Raw genomic sequence first — 16,730 nt, 5'->3', positions numbered from 1 at the left:
GTCTCAAAAAAAAAAAAAAAAAGAATACCATTTGTATGGTAGAAAAGCAAAGGGTAAGTTAGAAAAGGATAAAATCTAAATAAGTATGTTAGAGTCTTATCTTCGCTTTTCAAACAAATACTTCTTTAGCCACTGGATTGCTGTTTATTCTCTGATCCTCAAACTAGAGGTTTTCTTAGTACTTTTCTTTTGCAGGTGAGATGCATAAAAGTGCAGAAAATAAGATATGTTTGGAACTACTTAGAAGGACAGTTCCAGAAAATTGGGTAAGTTGTTTTAGTGAGTACAGCCAAAGAAGAAAAATGTTATCTCAAAAATATTATTGCTAAATATGTTCTTTTCATTATTATTATTTTAGCTCTTTGGAAGACTGGCTCAGTTCTGCCAAGATACATCAAAAATTTGGATCAGGCTTGACAAGAGAAGAACAGGAGATTAGGTACCATGCATATTATTGCCTATACTAGCTCAAAAGCATTATTATCAGTTAGCCAAATAGACAGCTAATAAATAGTAATCTTAATGGATTCATATCAGAAAATATTGTAGTGCTCTATTTAGTATTATTAAATTAAATCTTTCACATACATTATATTACATCATCTTCAGAGCAACCTTATGGGGCAGGTAGAACAGACATTATCACCATTTGCATACAACAAATGAGAAATCTGAGGCTCAGAGGGGTTTCAGGGCCGGAACGAGGTCACACAGATGGGAATTAGTAGCAGAAGAACTGTGAGTCCCACACTCCTGACTGCAGATGTAATGCTCTTTCTACTCCATACAATGTTTCTCAAGGTTATTATAATATAAAGTTGACCCAGTTTAGGTTATAATCAAGAAATACATATTAGACCATGATAACGCAGTTAAATAAGAACCGCGGAGCAGCAGCAGAACACCACGCGAGATGTGTAGCTCCATATTTCCAGATCAGTTATTAGGCAGAGGAGAGAGGTTTAGGGAGGGCACTGGTATGTCAAGAGTCTGTGGGCTTTGAACAAATATCTTTTCTTCTCTGGGCCTTTGTTTCCCAATCATAGACAGGGGAACAGGGGGAGAAAGACTTTTTAAAGGCCTTGCTGTTCTAAGTTTCCATGACTCACATGCTTCCCCCTTCCCCATTTCTAGTACTTTGAAGAGATGTAGAGCCTATTAGAATCAGCGTCACCTGGGAGCTTGTTAGAACTGCAGGATCTCAGACCACTTTGCATCCCATTGAATCAGAATCTTCATTTTAGCAATATCACCAAGTGATCTATGTAAACATTAAAGTTTGAGAAGCCCTGCTCTCATACATTTTAGCAATATCACCAAGTGATCTATGTAAACATTAAAGTTTGAGAAGCCCTGCTCTCATACATTTGACCAAGCTATTTAATCTGAGCATCGAGGTGGAAGACACAGAGAAAGCGGTTAGTGTTTTCAGCAGTAACATAACTCATAAGATGTCTTTCCTCTGCATAATCAAAGAAACACATCTCTGGGTTTTAGAGACACTGAATCAAAAAGCGGAACAATTATGTGTGTAGAGCTATTTTTTAGATCAATGAACCTTTCCACTCACATTTAAATACATTCTGAAGTTTTCCAGAACTTCTAAATAGGGATAGGAAAGTAGAAACAGCATTTCCTTATCAATAAAAGTGATTTCTCTTAACTACCTCACTGTCTTACAGTAATAAAACTGGAATTGAGGAGAGACAGAGTTGGGAACATGCCAATCCTGAAAGTACTTAGTGAGACAATATTTAATATTAAATACCCAAAATACTATTTAGAGAAATATTTAGACCTTGGGAAGAGTATAGTTCTAGAATCAATATGGTCATATTTATCATTTTTGCAACTGGGAACTCTCACCTCCCATTATTTTGAGAAGGATCAGAATGGTATATAACAAGGGAGACTTATGTTGGTCTCACAAGTGAGAAAGTGAACATGGAGTAGACCTTTTTCTGAATAGGTGAGGAGTCAGTTTTAATTTTATTATTTGTGACAGAGTGATCTGTGATTTCTTTCTATAGGAGGTTAATATGTGGGCCTAATACTATTGATGTTGAAGTTACACCAATTTGGAAACTGCTCATCAAGGAGGTAATTTCTCCAGCATTTTCTCTTGGTGTTGGACAGAAAATAAAGAAGTTTGGCTCTAGTGAAATAATCAGGAGTGCTACTTGTTAATAAGTAACTGTATTATAGAATATATTTTGAAAGTATGCCAAGCATATTATCCTCATATCTCTTGCTTACTCTTTTTCTTCAAGTGGTTCTTTTGCACATTGCCTTATGCAATATAGGGTGTGAAACTCGTTGTACTTATTTACCATTTAATGGCTGGATGAATGTAATGTTTCTTTTCTTTTTTAATACTATGCTGCTTAACTTGTTTTAACTTCGTGAAACTCAATTTTTTTTAAGCTAATCCTTTTGTTAGGTAACAGATACAATTTCCTTGGTGCCTAAAATTGTAGGAAGAAAAAAACGCATTTATTCAGCCGTCTTAGTACTGCTGATCTCAAGGTATAAGATGAAAGTTTCCTTTTGGACCCTATCACTGAGCTCATCATTTTTCCACTTTACAGCGATGATTATCAAACCATAGCCCTCTAGCTGTCCTCTGGCTTCTCTGTGCTCTCTCTGCACTCCTCCTTGCCTTAAAAAAAGCTTACTAAACTTAAGATACTTTTAAAATATTTCCAGCAAGCCGTCAAGCATGAAAGAAAGTAAAACAAACCAATAGGGAATGTTTCTGTGTGCTGCCTTTCTAACCAGAAGAAAGGTTTGCCATTCCTGTTTTAGACAGAGGGAAACCAACTAGGGGGAATTTAAGTAAAGGCACAGCATGTTTTTGACCAAAGCAGAATTAAAGCTGTTGAAGTTAACAGCTACTCTCCCGCACAGTGTTCTAGATGCTCTATTACAGCTTACTGCTTTCAGCACAGCTCTCTACTTATGAGAACATGCAGTCTTCAACTCACCCATTGATCAAGTTGCTTAACGACTTCAAATATGGCAGGTTTTATATCATAGAGAAGAAGAGACTAGAAAGTATTTTAACTTCGTAAACCTGAACTAATACTTCACCTTTCTGAAGGCCAGTAAATGTAGACAGGAGATGACAATGTCTACTCCTTAAATAACTATTGTGATGGCCAACATGTCAATACATGAGACACTACTTTGTAAATTATAAAATGCAGCAGTGATTAAAAGTAAGTGCTCTGGGGTCAGATTGCCTGGGTTTAAGTCTTGGGTCTGTGGCAATCATGGTCGCATGACTTTGGACATATTTCTCAAGATCTAAGGTTTAGTTTCTTTATCATTACAATGGGAGATAAGTAACAACTTCTGGTTAATAAGGTAACTGGGAATTCAATGAGAAAATTCAAGTAAAGTTGCTTAGAGCAGTGTCTGGCACATGTCAATTGCTGAATAAATATAATTAGAATATCGTGTGGGATGATGTATGTCATGAAGATGATTATGGAAACAAGTAAATAAAGAGCTAAGTGTGAAGCCTAAAGATCTCCTTTGTCTTCCTGTTTTTATGTCTGCCAACAGGTTCTAAATCCATTTTATATATTTCAACTCTTCAGTGTCTGTCTGTGGTTTAGTGAAGACTATAAGGAATATGCTTTTGCCATCATAATCATGTCCATAATTTCCATATCTTTGACAGTATATGATCTCAGAGAGGTGAGTTTTTCTATTCATTCTATGGTTTCAGAAAGGGAAGGATAGTGACTTTATTAAAAATTTGTTAGAAAGGAGAATCGGGAAATAATCACTTCTTACTCCATAGTGAATGAGACCAAGTTTGTAAATATCTAGCCCAGTAACCAGTGTTCAACAATTTAGTCCTTTCCCTTTCCTCCCATCCCAATCCCTAACCTTGGAAGTGATGTTTCCTCTCTCTTTAATTTACTCAAGACTAATTAACCAGAACAATATCCAAAGGTTTATGAATTGTGAGTATGTGAAAAAATGTGTGTAGAGAATACTGATGGGACTTGAAGATGGTGGAAGAGAGCTGGAAGGGGGAGGAGTCTGTGTAAGATGAACTCCTTTGCCATTTGTGTTTGGCTGGGACTCATTTGCCAAGGCCCCAGTCCAACTCCTGGCTTTCTTTATGGCTACACCAGGTTTCTAGATACCGTTGGAAAAAAAATTACATAGAACAGATTGGTTGGTTGCACTATAAATCCGTGAATGCCAGCCTCATCTGGACAAGGCTTCTGTTCATCTCCCATCAAGGTGATCTCCCGTTCTCTGAAATTAAGATTTCAAGCCATCTCTGTCCTCTGGTATCGGAGATGCCCATCTTCTCATATTCCACTCTTTCTTTAATTCAGCAGATATCACTATTTCACAAAAAAAGATGGAAGCCATAAGACAGAAAAGTGTCCAACTCCCCCCTTTCCAAGTGTCAAATGACTCATCTCTGCAGCCCCCTCCTTCCCTGACCTCTCATTCCAGTGGAGGAAGTGCCATCTGCCGGTACCTGAGAGACCATCCTCTCCCACCTTCTTGGGGTGCTTATGCAGTCCATGAATGACTCCTCTCTTCTCTCCTCAAGAGCCTTCCCATCAACATTTAACATTCTCAAGTTCTCCCAACTTAACAAAACTCAAACAAACAAAACAATTTCTTCTCTTGACCGTGCTTCTGCCTTCAGCTACTACTATATCACTCTTCTTCCATTCACAGTAAAACTTCTAGTCTTTGTGTCTGTTATCATTACTTACTCATCTTCCTCTTACTTTTCAGTCATGCCAACATGCCTTCCTCCCTGATGACTCCATTTAAACAAATCTTGTTAAGGTTGCCACTGTGATCCCAAAGCCCACAGATCATTTTAAAATTTAAAAAGTTCTTTTAAAATTAGCTGTTTTTTTCCTTAACAGAAAGGGCAATATGTGGCTATGATAAAAATAAAATTCAAACAGAACAAAAGAGTCTGAATAAAAATTAAGGCTCCCTCCCATTGGGAAAACTTCCCAGTGTTCAGGTCCTCTTTCAAGATACATCCACTAGGACCATATTTTCTGTGTACTTTTAGTTATATTAAATGCATATGCATTAATTTGTTTAACAGAATGAATATATTCTATGTACACGGTTCTGCACTTGAATTTTATTTATTTATTTAATTTTGAGACGGAGTTTTGCTTTTGTCACCTAGGCTGGGGTGCAATGGCGTGATCTTCGCTCATTGCAAACTCTGCCTCCTAGGTTCAAGCAATTCTCCTGCCTCAGCCGCCTGAGTAGCTGGGATTACAGGCGCATGCCACCATGCCTGGCTAATTTTTGTATTTTTAGTTGAGACAGGGTTTCACCATGTTGGTCTGGATGGTGTCGATCTCCTGACCTCCAGTGATCCACCTGCCTCAGCCTCCCAAAGTGCTGGGATTACAGGCATGAGCCACCATGCCCAGCCTTCGCTTGAATTTCTTACATATTATATCCTAAATATCTTTCTGCATCTGCACAAATACATTTTCTCTAGATGTACCGTAATTTTTAACCAGTCCAATATTGATATGTATTTGGTTGTTTCTAGTCTTTTGCTACTAAGACAATGCTGCAAGAACATCCTTGCACATATATCTTTTCATGCATCTCTATATACATAAACATATGCACACATCTTACATATGTATACATATGTATATAACAAGTATATATACTTATAAATATCTGTATTGATATAGAGATAGAAAATTTCTGCAATTGAAATGACTTAGTCATAAGGTAGGTACACTATTTTAACACATGTCGTCAAAATGCCTCTTTAAAAAGTAATACTGGCCAGGTGTGGAGGCTCACACCTGCAATCCCAGAATTTTGGGAGGCTGAAGTGGCAGGATAGCTTAGACCCAGCAGTTCAAGACCAGCCTGAGCAACATAGTGAGACCTCGTCTCTCTATGTATATAAAAAAGTAATACCACTTTACATTCCGTACAACAGTAGATAAGTGTTTTTCTTATCTCTGCCAATATAAGTGAAAATAGAATTCAGTAACTCTAATTACATGTTTTCCATTACGAGTTGAGCATTTCTTCACACTTTAAGCCATTTGCATTTCTTTGACTGTGAACTCTGTGTCCTTTATTAATTTTTACTGGGTTCTTGGTGTTTTGCTTGCTAATGCTATGGTCCCCCTGCAGTGGATATGTTTTTTTCCCCAGTACAGATTTCGCTAAACCTCTCAGTTGGATTTGACACAGTTAACTGCTCCATTCTTTCTGAAGCACTCTTTTCCTTGGCTTCAGTGACAACACCCCCTCCATCCTCTCCAGTTGCTCTTTTCCATTCTCTTTTGATAGCTCATCCTTCTCTATCTCACTTTTAAGAAATGAGTGTTCCAAAGTCAAAACAACACGAAAATGCATATAATGTAAAGGCTCCATTTTTTTCTCCCACTCCACTTGGCCAACTGCTTACATTAGTTTCTTGTGTAATCTTCCAAAAAGGTTTTTAGGCAAACGAAGCAAATATATGTATTTTCTTTTTTTCTTATGTAAGTGGTAGCATAATTACATTATTTTCTAACTTGCTATTTAAAAAATTACTATTAATATATCTTGAGGATCTTTTCATGTAAGTACATAAAAGATTCTTCATTATTTTTATAGCTGTACATGCCAATGACTTCTAAAGGCATATGCTAATAACTTTCAAATTTGTATATGTATCTCAAATCCAGATATCTCTTTCCAGTTCCAGACTCACAGCTTCAACAACCTATTTGACATCCCCACCTTAATATCAAAAAATTACCTTAAATTCAACACTTTTGACATAAAACTCAAGAGCTCTTCTCCTCGAATCTGCACTTAGGTTTATCTGATTTGGTAGCAGATACTACTGACCATTCTGTTGCACAAGCCAGAAATCTGGTTGCCAACCTTGAAACTTTCTTTCTTCTTCCCCTTCAACTACACAGAAAGTCCTTTGATTTTTCCTTCCTAAATATCCCTTGGCATCCTTCACTTTTTTCCACCCTACCACTATTATGGTTCAAGTTAGCATAATTTTCTACCTTACAATCACCTCCCATCTGGCTTCCATACATCATTCTTGCAGAATATGATTATTTACATGCTTTTATCACTAAAATGCTTCAAAATATTCCCATTGCTCTTACAATAAAGTTCTAAATCTCATCGCAGACTTTAAAGCTTTACCTCGAGGTTCACAAACTTTAGTTTCTAGAGTTCTTTAAACTCTTAAAAATCACTGAGGATCTCTAAGAGTTTTTAAATCTTTTAAACATTTGGTATTTACCAAATTAAGAATTAAAACTCAGAATCATAAAATATTTATTAATTTAAAATAATAATAACATATTTATATATAATATATATTTAAAGACAACTGTATTTTCCGAGATAAAAATAATTTAGCAGGAGAATGGCATTATTTTACATTTTTGCAATCTCTTTTATGTTTGTTTTAATAGAAGACAATTGGATTTTCCTTTTTTTTTTTTTTTTTTGGCTTATAAGCAACAGAATTTATTTCTTTAGTTAAGTAGGCTGGAAAGTTCAAGATCAAGACACCAGCAGATTCAGTGTCTGGTGAGGTCTGTCTTCCTGGTTCAGAGATGGCACCTTCCTATTGCATCCTCACATGGTGAAACAGACAAGGCATCTCTCCTGGGCCTCTTCTATAAGGGCACTAAAATTGTTCATGACCTAATCACCTCTCAAAGGCCCCTTCTCCTAATATCATCATCTCGGGGGCTAGGATTTCAACATATGAATTTTGGGTCACATTCAGACCGTGGCAGTCTTTTAAAAAATTTCTATATCAATTGATTTTAATACTTTGATAATCATATTTCTTTTTTTATTTCCGACAATTGGATTTTCATAACTGCTTCTGCATTTAGTCTATTGTGATATTAAACACCACTCAGCCTCTGGACATCTCCACTGTACACTTGTGCGAGAGTAAGATTCTAAAAGGCAATTAACATCTTAGTGCTATTATGAAAAGAGTATACCTGCTCAGCCCCTGTGGGACATTCCTGAAAACCCCCAGGAATCCTCAGGCCCCTCTCTAAGGACTGCTGCTCCACCTGTACGGGTAACTGCTGCTTTGACTTATTTGTCCTGCCTTAATTGACCCAGCATCTCCCTTGCTTTCTGCCTTCCAGATGCACTAGTCTTTTTGTTTCCTGAAACATACTCTTTTTTTCTAACCTCAGAACATTTTGATATGTCATCTGAAATTGTCCATTTTTTTTTTTCCTCTTCATGATTTGCCCTTACCCCTTGACTAAATAACTCCTACTCAGATCTTAGGTTCAATGTTACTTCTTCAGGGGCAATTTCTCCTGATTGATTCCCTTTGCTATATATGATCCAAAAGTACTTTATTTTTTCTTCTTATTCCTGATGGTCATTATACATTTATATATGTAGTTACTTGATTATAACCTATTTTTCTCAGTAGGCTGTAAATTTCTTGGTGTTAAGAACCGTATCTCTTTTGTTCATTCTATTCCTGAAATATTAAAGTTTGCTCAGTAAATGTTTGTTGATTAATGCACAAATGGGTAAAAGAATGCGTTACTCAAAAGCAGAACACCCTGTCTTTTTGACATTGGCTTATTCTGTTAATCATTTTTAGAACATATTTATCAGATTTGCAAATAATTTGAACCTAGGGAATTTAGGAAGTATCTTAAATGACAAAATCAGGACAACAAAATGAACACACTAAATGATTGGGACTTTTAACCCCCAGAATCAAGTAGGAGGTCTTTTACACAATAGTTTCCCAATAATGTGGAATAAAATAAAATTGTGTTTTTTGTTTATTTCTGTTACTGATTCACTCTCAATATCCCATATATTTCATATATTAGAACAAAAACTATTATGAGGAAATAGCAGGAACCACCATACTATTTATTTATTTATTTATTTATTTACTTACTTACTTACTTACTTATTTAGAGACAGAGTCTTGCTCTGTCGCCCAGGCTGGAGTTCAGTGTCAAAAACTCTTCTGAGTGGAAAGAGCATGCTGGGAAATTCCTTTCTGCTGAAGAAAACATACTTATTGCTGGATGAAGAGCACTAGGAATTGGATGCTTTTTCAATTAAATAATGAGTACTTAGTCCTTTGTTTTTAGCCAGTACATTCCATTCAACTGGCAGTAAGACACTGCTCTATCTTTAAAGAAGCCTAGCACCTTAATAATACCTAGAAACTATACTCAGATAGATAAGACTTTCCCATTTTTCCTTCTTTTACAGCAATCTGTAAAACTCCACCATCTCGTCAAGTCACATAATAGCATTACGGTCTCTGTATGTGGGAGAAAAGGTAAGTTCCATTATTTTAGATCTATATGCTATTCACATGGAATCAGAAAAGGATTTAAATTTGTATTTCTGATTGCTGCTGTTATTCCCATCTTCATATTCATTTTTCCTTAGGCATTTGTTCAAAGGGATGAGGAACTTAAGATTTTTTTTTTTTTTACCTTAAAAACTACTTTAGACGGGGTGTGGTGGCTCACGCCTGTAATCCCAGCACTTTGGGAGGCCGAGGCGGGCTGATCATGCGGTCAGGAGATCGAGACGATCTTGGCTAACGCGGTGAAACCCTATCTCTACTAAAAATACAAAAAATTAGCTGGGCTTGGTGAGGGGCACCTGTAATCCCAGCTACTCTGGAGGCTGAGGCAGGAGAATAGCATGAACTGGGGAGGCGGAGGTTGCAGTGAGCCGAGATCGTGCCACTGCACTCCAGCCTGGGCGACAGAGCGAGACTCCTTCTCAAAAACAAAACAAAACAAACAAACAAAAAACTACTTTATTGGGGTGGAATTAACATTTGGTAAACTTAACATATTTATAGTGTAGAATTTGATAAGTTTGGCATATGTATATTCCCATGAAACTATCATAATCCTCAAGATAATGACCATTCATCACTCCCAAAAGTTGCCTTTTTCCTGTTTCTAGTTTTTTTCTCTCCTGCTTCCTCCCACCTCCCCCATCCCTCAGGCAATCATTTATCAGCTTTCTGTCACTGTAGATTCATTTCCAGACTCAATATTTTACATAAATGATATTTTACAGTATGTATTCTTTGGGTCTTTTATAATATATTTTTGGTGATTTTGGGGGGGATCAAAGTTCGTAGTTATTTGGGGATTTATCCATTTTTTAAGTGTATCAATCATTGATTCCTTTTATTTCTGAGGCTATCTCAGTGTATGGACATACTAATTTGTTCATCCATTCACCTGTTGATGCATATTTGGGTTCCAGTCTTTGGCTATTCCAAATAATGGTGCTATGATCATTTAGGTACAAGCCGTGTATAGATATGCTCTTTCATTTCTTACGGGAAAATACCTAGCTATAGAACAGCTGGGTCATGTACTAGATAGATATTTAACATTTTAAGAAACTGCCAATCTTTTGTCCAAAGTGGTGACACCGTTTTACACCAGCAGTTTATGAGAGTTCCAGGTGCTCCACATTCTTGACAACACTTGGTATGGTTAGTCATTTTAATTTTGGCCACTTTAGTGTGTGGTAGTATCTCATCATTGTTTTAATTTGTGTTTCCCTAATGACTATTGGCATTGAACATCTTTTCAAATGCTTATTTGCTGCTCATATATCTTTTTTGGTGAAGTATTTGTTCAAATCTGTTGTTTATTAGGTTATTTTTATTATTAAAATTGAGAATTTATTCTACATTATGGATACAAGTCCTTTATCAGATAAATGATTTGCAAATATTTTCTCTCAGTCTATGACTTACCTCCCCATTCTCTTTACAGTGTTTATCAAAGAGCAGACATTTTTATTTTTGTTAAAGTCGAGTTTATCAATGTTTTCTTTTGCGGATCATGCTTTTGATGTAATTTCTAAGATATTTTTGTTAAGGTCACCATGATTTTCTGTGTTGTCTTTCAGAGTTTTGGGTTTTACATGTAGTTCTATATTACATTTTGAATTTTTGTTCTTTTTTTGGATTGAGGGTCATTTTTTGCAAACAGATACCCAAATGTTCCAATACCATTTGTTGAAAAGATTATCTTTTCTCCACTGAATTGACTTTTCACCTTTTGTCAAAAATCAATTGTTCACTTGTGGGTGGATCTATTTCTTGATTTCCTACCCAATTTTATTAACCTATTTGCTTTTTTATATTAATGCCATAGAATGTTGCTTTATAATAAGTCTTTAAATAGGGTAATGTTAGTCCTACAGCTTTGCTCTTCTTTTTGAGAGTTATTTTGACACTATTGAACCCTTTGGGTTTCCACATGACTTTTGAACTCAACCTGTCAATTTCTTTAAAAAATGCTGGTATTTCTTTAGAATTACAATAATTTATAGAAATACAGGCTTAAGTTTGTAAATCTTTAGAAGTTCATTTAAAAATCTGTTAGAATTCCTCATTCAGTACTAATATGAAATGTACAATAACGTATACAATTGTCACAAATAAGACTCAAAGATGCCAATGTTTTATGAGATATTTTCCATAACCTGGGGTTGCTTCCTTAGAGTATTCCTAAGATGTCTACTGATCTGTCTATTAAAGTCATGCAGTGGGAACAAATGTCGATTTTCTTTGCCAAGAAAATACCATAGATGAATATTAAAAACAGTTCTGTAAGCCAAAATTCACATCTGCACACACTTAAAATGTAGCTCTTTTTTAAAACATAGTAATTTGTAATACATTCTGAAAAACACAAAAATGCTCTACACCTGGCTGGGTTACCAGTGTTTAGCCATAAGTGCAGTGATACAGGTTATGCAATTACTGAAACTGGTAAGTGTATTCTAAATTGTGGAAATATGTATGTATTTTTGTATTATAACTCTTTTTGGCATCTATTTCAGGCTTGTTTATAGTATATACATATGTAGAATATAAAGTTCAAAACATGCTCTAGTGATGTGACCAACCAATTAAAGGAAATACAATATTTTTAAGGGGAATATGATATAATTTTTTTTCTGGTTAAAAATTTATTTATTTATTTTGGTATATAAAGAAGTTATTTCATGGTGATTTCTGAGATTTTGGTGCATCCATCACCTGAGCAGTGTACACTGTACCCAGTGTGTACTCTTTTATCCTTCACTCACCTTCCACCCTTTCCCCTGAATCCCCAAAGTGCATTGTGTCATTCTTATGCCTTTGCGTCCTCATAGCTTAGCTCCCACTTATGAGTGAGAACATGCGATGTTTAGTTTTCCATTCCTGAGTTACTTCACTTAGAATAATAGTCTCCAATTCCATCCAGGTTGCTGCAAATGCCATTATTTCATTTTTTATGTCTGTATGGTATTCCATGTTACATATATGCCACATTTTCTTTATCCACTCATAGATTGATGGGCATTTGGGCTTGTTCCATATTTTTGCAGTTACAAATTATGCTGCTCTAGACATGCACGTGCAAGTATCTTTTTCATATAATGACTTATTTTCCTCTGGGTACTCAGGAGTGGAATTGCTGGATCAAATGGTAGATTTACTTTTAGTTCTTTAAGGAATCTCCATACTGTTTTCCATAGCAGTTTTACTAGTTTACATTCCCACCAACAGTGTAAAAGTGTTCCTTTTCACCACATCCTCGTGAACATCTATTATTTTTTGATTTTTTGATTATGGCCGTTCTTGCAGGAGTAAGGTGATATCGCATTGTGGTTTTGATTTGCATTTCCCTGATCATTAGTGATGTTGAGCATTTTTTCATATGTTTCTTGGCCATCTTTATATCTTCTTTCAAGAGTTGTCTATTCATGTTCTTAGCCCAATTTTTGATGGCATTGTTTGTTTTTTTCTTGCTGATTTGTTTGAGTTCCTCGTAGATTCTGGGTATTAGTCCTTCAACAGAAGTATAGATTGCAAAGATTTTCTCCCACTCTGTGGATGTTCTGTTTATTCTGCTGGTTATTTCTTTTGCTGTGCAGAAGCTTTTCAGTTTAAGTAAGTAATTAAGTACCATGCATTTATCTTTATTTATTTATTTGCATTTGCTTTTGGGTTCTTGTTATAAAGTATTTGGCTAAGCCAATGTCTAGAAGAGTTTTTCCAATGCTATCTTCTAGGATTTTTATGGTTTCAAGTCTTAGATTTAAGCCTTTGATCCATCTTGAGTTGATTTTTGTATAAGGTGAGAGAAGAGGATTCAGTTTCATTCTCTACATGTGGCTTGCCAGTTATCCCAGCACCATTTGTTGACTAGGGTGACCTTTCCCCACTTGTTGCTTTTGTTCACTTTGTCAAATATCAGTTGGCTGTAAGTGTTTGGCTTTATTTCTAAGTTCCCTATTGTGTTCCATTGGTCTATATCCCCATTTTTATACTAGTACCATGCTGTTTTGGTGACTGGTCTTATAGTATAGTTTGAAGTTGGGTAATGTGATGCCTCCAGATTTGTTCTTTTTGCTTTGTCTTGCTTTGCCTATGCAGACTCTTTTTTGGTTCCATATGAATTTTAGGATTATTTTGTCTAGTTCTGTGAAGAATGATGATGGTATTTTCATGGGAATTGCATTGAATTTGTAGATTGATTTTGGCAGTATGGTCATTTTTACAATATTGATTCTACCCATCCATGAGCATGGGACATATTTCCATTTGTTTGTATCGTTTAGAATTTCTTTCAGTAGTGTTTTGTAGTTTTCCTTATAGAGGTCATTCACCTCTTTGTTTAGGCGTATTTCTAAGTATTTTATTGTATTTTGCAGCTATTATAAAAGGGGTTGCGTTCTTGACTTTTTTTCTCAGCTTGGTCACTGTTGGTGTATAGCAGAACTACTGATTTGTATACATTAATTTTGTATCCTGAAACTTTGCTGAATTCATTAACCAGTTCTAGGAGCTTTTTGGATGAGCCTTTAGGGTTTTCTTGGTATACTATCATATCTTCGGTGAACAGCAACAGTTTGACTTCCTCTTTACTGATTTGGATGCCCTTTATTTCCTTCTCTTGTCTGATTGTTCTGGCTAGAACTTCCAATATTATGTTGAATAGAAGTGGTGAATGTGGGCATCCTTGTCTTATTCCCGTTCTCAGGGGAAATGCTTTCAACTTTTCCCCATTCAGTATAATGTTACCTGTGGATTTGTCATAGGTGGCTTTTATTACCTTAAGGTATGTCCCTTCTATGCCAATTTTGCTGAGGGTTTTAATAATAAAGGGATGCTGGATTTTGTCAAATGCTTTTTCTGCATCTATTGAGATGATCATGTGATTTTGTTTTCAATTTTCTTTTTTTTTCTTTATGTGGTGTATCACATTTATTGACTTGTGGATGTTAAATCATCCCTGCATTCTTGGTATAAAACCCATTTGATCATGGTGGATTATCTTTTTGATATGCTGCTGGATTCAGATAGCTAGTATTTTGTTGAGGATTTTTGCATCTATGTTCATCAGGGACATTGATCTGTAGTTTTCTTTTTTTGTTATGTCCTTCCCTGGTTTTGGTATTAGGGTGATACTGGGTTCAAAAAATGATTTAGGGAGGGTTTCCTCTTTCTCTATCCTGTGGAATAGTGTCAATAGAATTGATACCAATTTTTCTTTGAATGTCTGATAGAATTCAGCTGTGAATCCGTCTGGTCCTGGACTTTTTTTTTCTTGATAACTTTTTAAATACCATTTTAATCTTGCTGCTTGTTATTGGTCTGTTCACATTTTTCCTGGTTTAACCAAGGAGGGTTGTATAGTTCCAGGAATTTATCCATCTCCTCTAGATTTTCCAGTTTATTTGCATAAAGATGTTCATAGTATCCTTGAATGATCTTTTGTGTTTCTGTGTTATCAGTTGTAATATCTCTTGTTTTGTTTCTAATTGAGCTTATTTGGATCTTCTGTCTTCTTTTCTTGGTTAATCTCACTAATGGTCCATCAATTTTATTTATCTTTTCAAATAACCAGCTTTTTGTTTAATTTATCTTTTGTGGGCTTTTTTTTTGTTTCAATTGCATTTAGTTCTCCTCTGATCTTGGTTATTTATTTTCTTCTGCTGAGTTTGGGTATGGTTTATTCTTGTTTCTCTAGTTCCTTGAGGTGTAACCTTAGATTGTCTATTTGTGCTCTACCAGACTTTTTGATGTAGGCATAAAAAATGTTGGGACTTTTATTGGGATTATGTTGAACCTATAGATACATTTATGGAAAATTGACATAGTAACATATTTCAATCTTTTGCTCTATGAATATAACACTGCTTCATTTGTTTAGGTCTTTGATTTCTTTGGCAGTGTTTTGCAGTTTTCAGTGTGTGGGTCTTACATATTTTTTCTCAGATTTATTTTTAAGTAATTCATATATTTAATGCTATTGTAAATGATATTTTAAAATGTAAATGTTCAGTTGTTCATTTGCTAGTAGTTCCATCATGTAAACGTGCTGATTAGTAGTTTGCTTCACACTAAGGAGAGACCCTCAGCAGATCTTCATGGCTCTCCCCTGGACAGTTACCTCCCCAGCACTCTGCTCTATGAACTCAAGCTGCCAAGATCTCCATCAATGCTCATCTTTGTATTCTGAACTCAGTAGTCATCTGGACTTGGTCTGGTTTCCCTTTTCTGCATAGTGGCTTGGAAACTCTTCAAAGACAGTAAGCATGGCAAATGTAGAATACCTTTATTTGTTTCCCATCTCTTTTGTCTAAAACCGATTGTTTCATATATTTTATATGGTTGTTTCCAGTGGGAAGATAATTCTGGTCCTTTTTATTCTTTCTTGGTTGGAAGTGAATTTTTACCTTTTAAAAATATAATTGGTCATTTTTTTGTCCATGCTTTTTATGATAAAACACTTTGAACATATACAACTGTAGAGAGAATACTATAATAAAACCTCACGTACCTGTCACACAGATTAAATAATTATCAACTTACTGAATCTTTTTTTTCATCTGTTCTATTAACTCTCCACCCTAGATTATTTTGGAACTATCCCAGATATTATATTTTATTTGAAAATATTTCAGCATATAGCTCTAAAATATAAAGAGTCTTTTTAATTCCTTTATCACATCTTTTAAAACCTCATAATTTTAAAATAGTTATACAGGCAATGTTCAAATTTCCTCAATAGAATCAAGTACGTGTGTAGACATACTTATGATACATATACAAGCACGCTTTGTTTTATTGACCCTTGCTTTATTGTGCTTCAAAGATACTGCATTTTTTTTCCAACTGAAGATTTCTGACAGTCCTACATTGAGAAGTCTATCTGTGCCATTTTTCTTTTTTTTTTTTTTTTTTTCCTTTTTTTTTTTTTATTATACTTTAGGGTTTTAGGGTACATGTGCACAATGTGCAGGTTTGTTACATATGTATCCATGTGCCATGTTGATTTCCTGCACCCATTAACTCGTCATTTAGCATTAGGTGTATCTCCTAATGCTGTCCCTCCCCCCTCCCCCCACCCCACAACAGTCCCCGGAGCGTGATGTTCCCCTTCCTGTGTCCATGAGTTCTCATTGTTCAATTCCCACCTATGAGTGAGAACATGCGGTGTTTGGTTTTTTGTCCTTGCGATAGTTTACTGAGAATGATGTTTTCCAGTTTCATCCATGTCCCTACAAAGGACACGAACTCATCATTTTTTATGGCTGCATAGTATTCCATGGTGTATATGTGCCACATTTTCTTAATCCAGTCTATCGTTGTTGGACATTTGGGTTGGTTCCAACTCTTTGCT

The 16,730-nt window shown here is 35.5% G+C and overlaps 1 protein-coding gene across 5 annotated transcripts in view; it reads left to right on the top strand.

The window, feature by feature from the left end:
* The window catches only part of ATP13A4 (ATPase 13A4), a 211,954-nt gene that overhangs the window by 118,130 nt on the left and 77,094 nt on the right, over nt 1-16,730 (top strand). For all 5 annotated transcript variants that reach the window (XM_063621985.1, XM_063621984.1, XM_063621983.1 and 2 more), the window contains 5 exons: nt 196-266; nt 359-439; nt 2,031-2,100; nt 3,568-3,702; nt 9,277-9,346. In XM_063621985.1, the coding sequence (XP_063478055.1) occupies nt 196-266; nt 359-439; nt 2,031-2,100; nt 3,568-3,702; nt 9,277-9,346 (427 nt within the window). The remainder of the gene's footprint in view (nt 1-195; nt 267-358; nt 440-2,030; nt 2,101-3,567; nt 3,703-9,276; nt 9,347-16,730) is intronic.

This window comes from Symphalangus syndactylus, chromosome 17 (assembly GCF_028878055.3).
Source record: "Symphalangus syndactylus isolate Jambi chromosome 17, NHGRI_mSymSyn1-v2.1_pri, whole genome shotgun sequence".
In the NCBI taxonomy this organism is placed as follows: domain Eukaryota; kingdom Metazoa; phylum Chordata; class Mammalia; order Primates; family Hylobatidae; genus Symphalangus; species Symphalangus syndactylus.
Note: the sequence above shows the minus strand (reverse complement) of the source record. Positions and strands in the feature narration are given on the sequence as shown.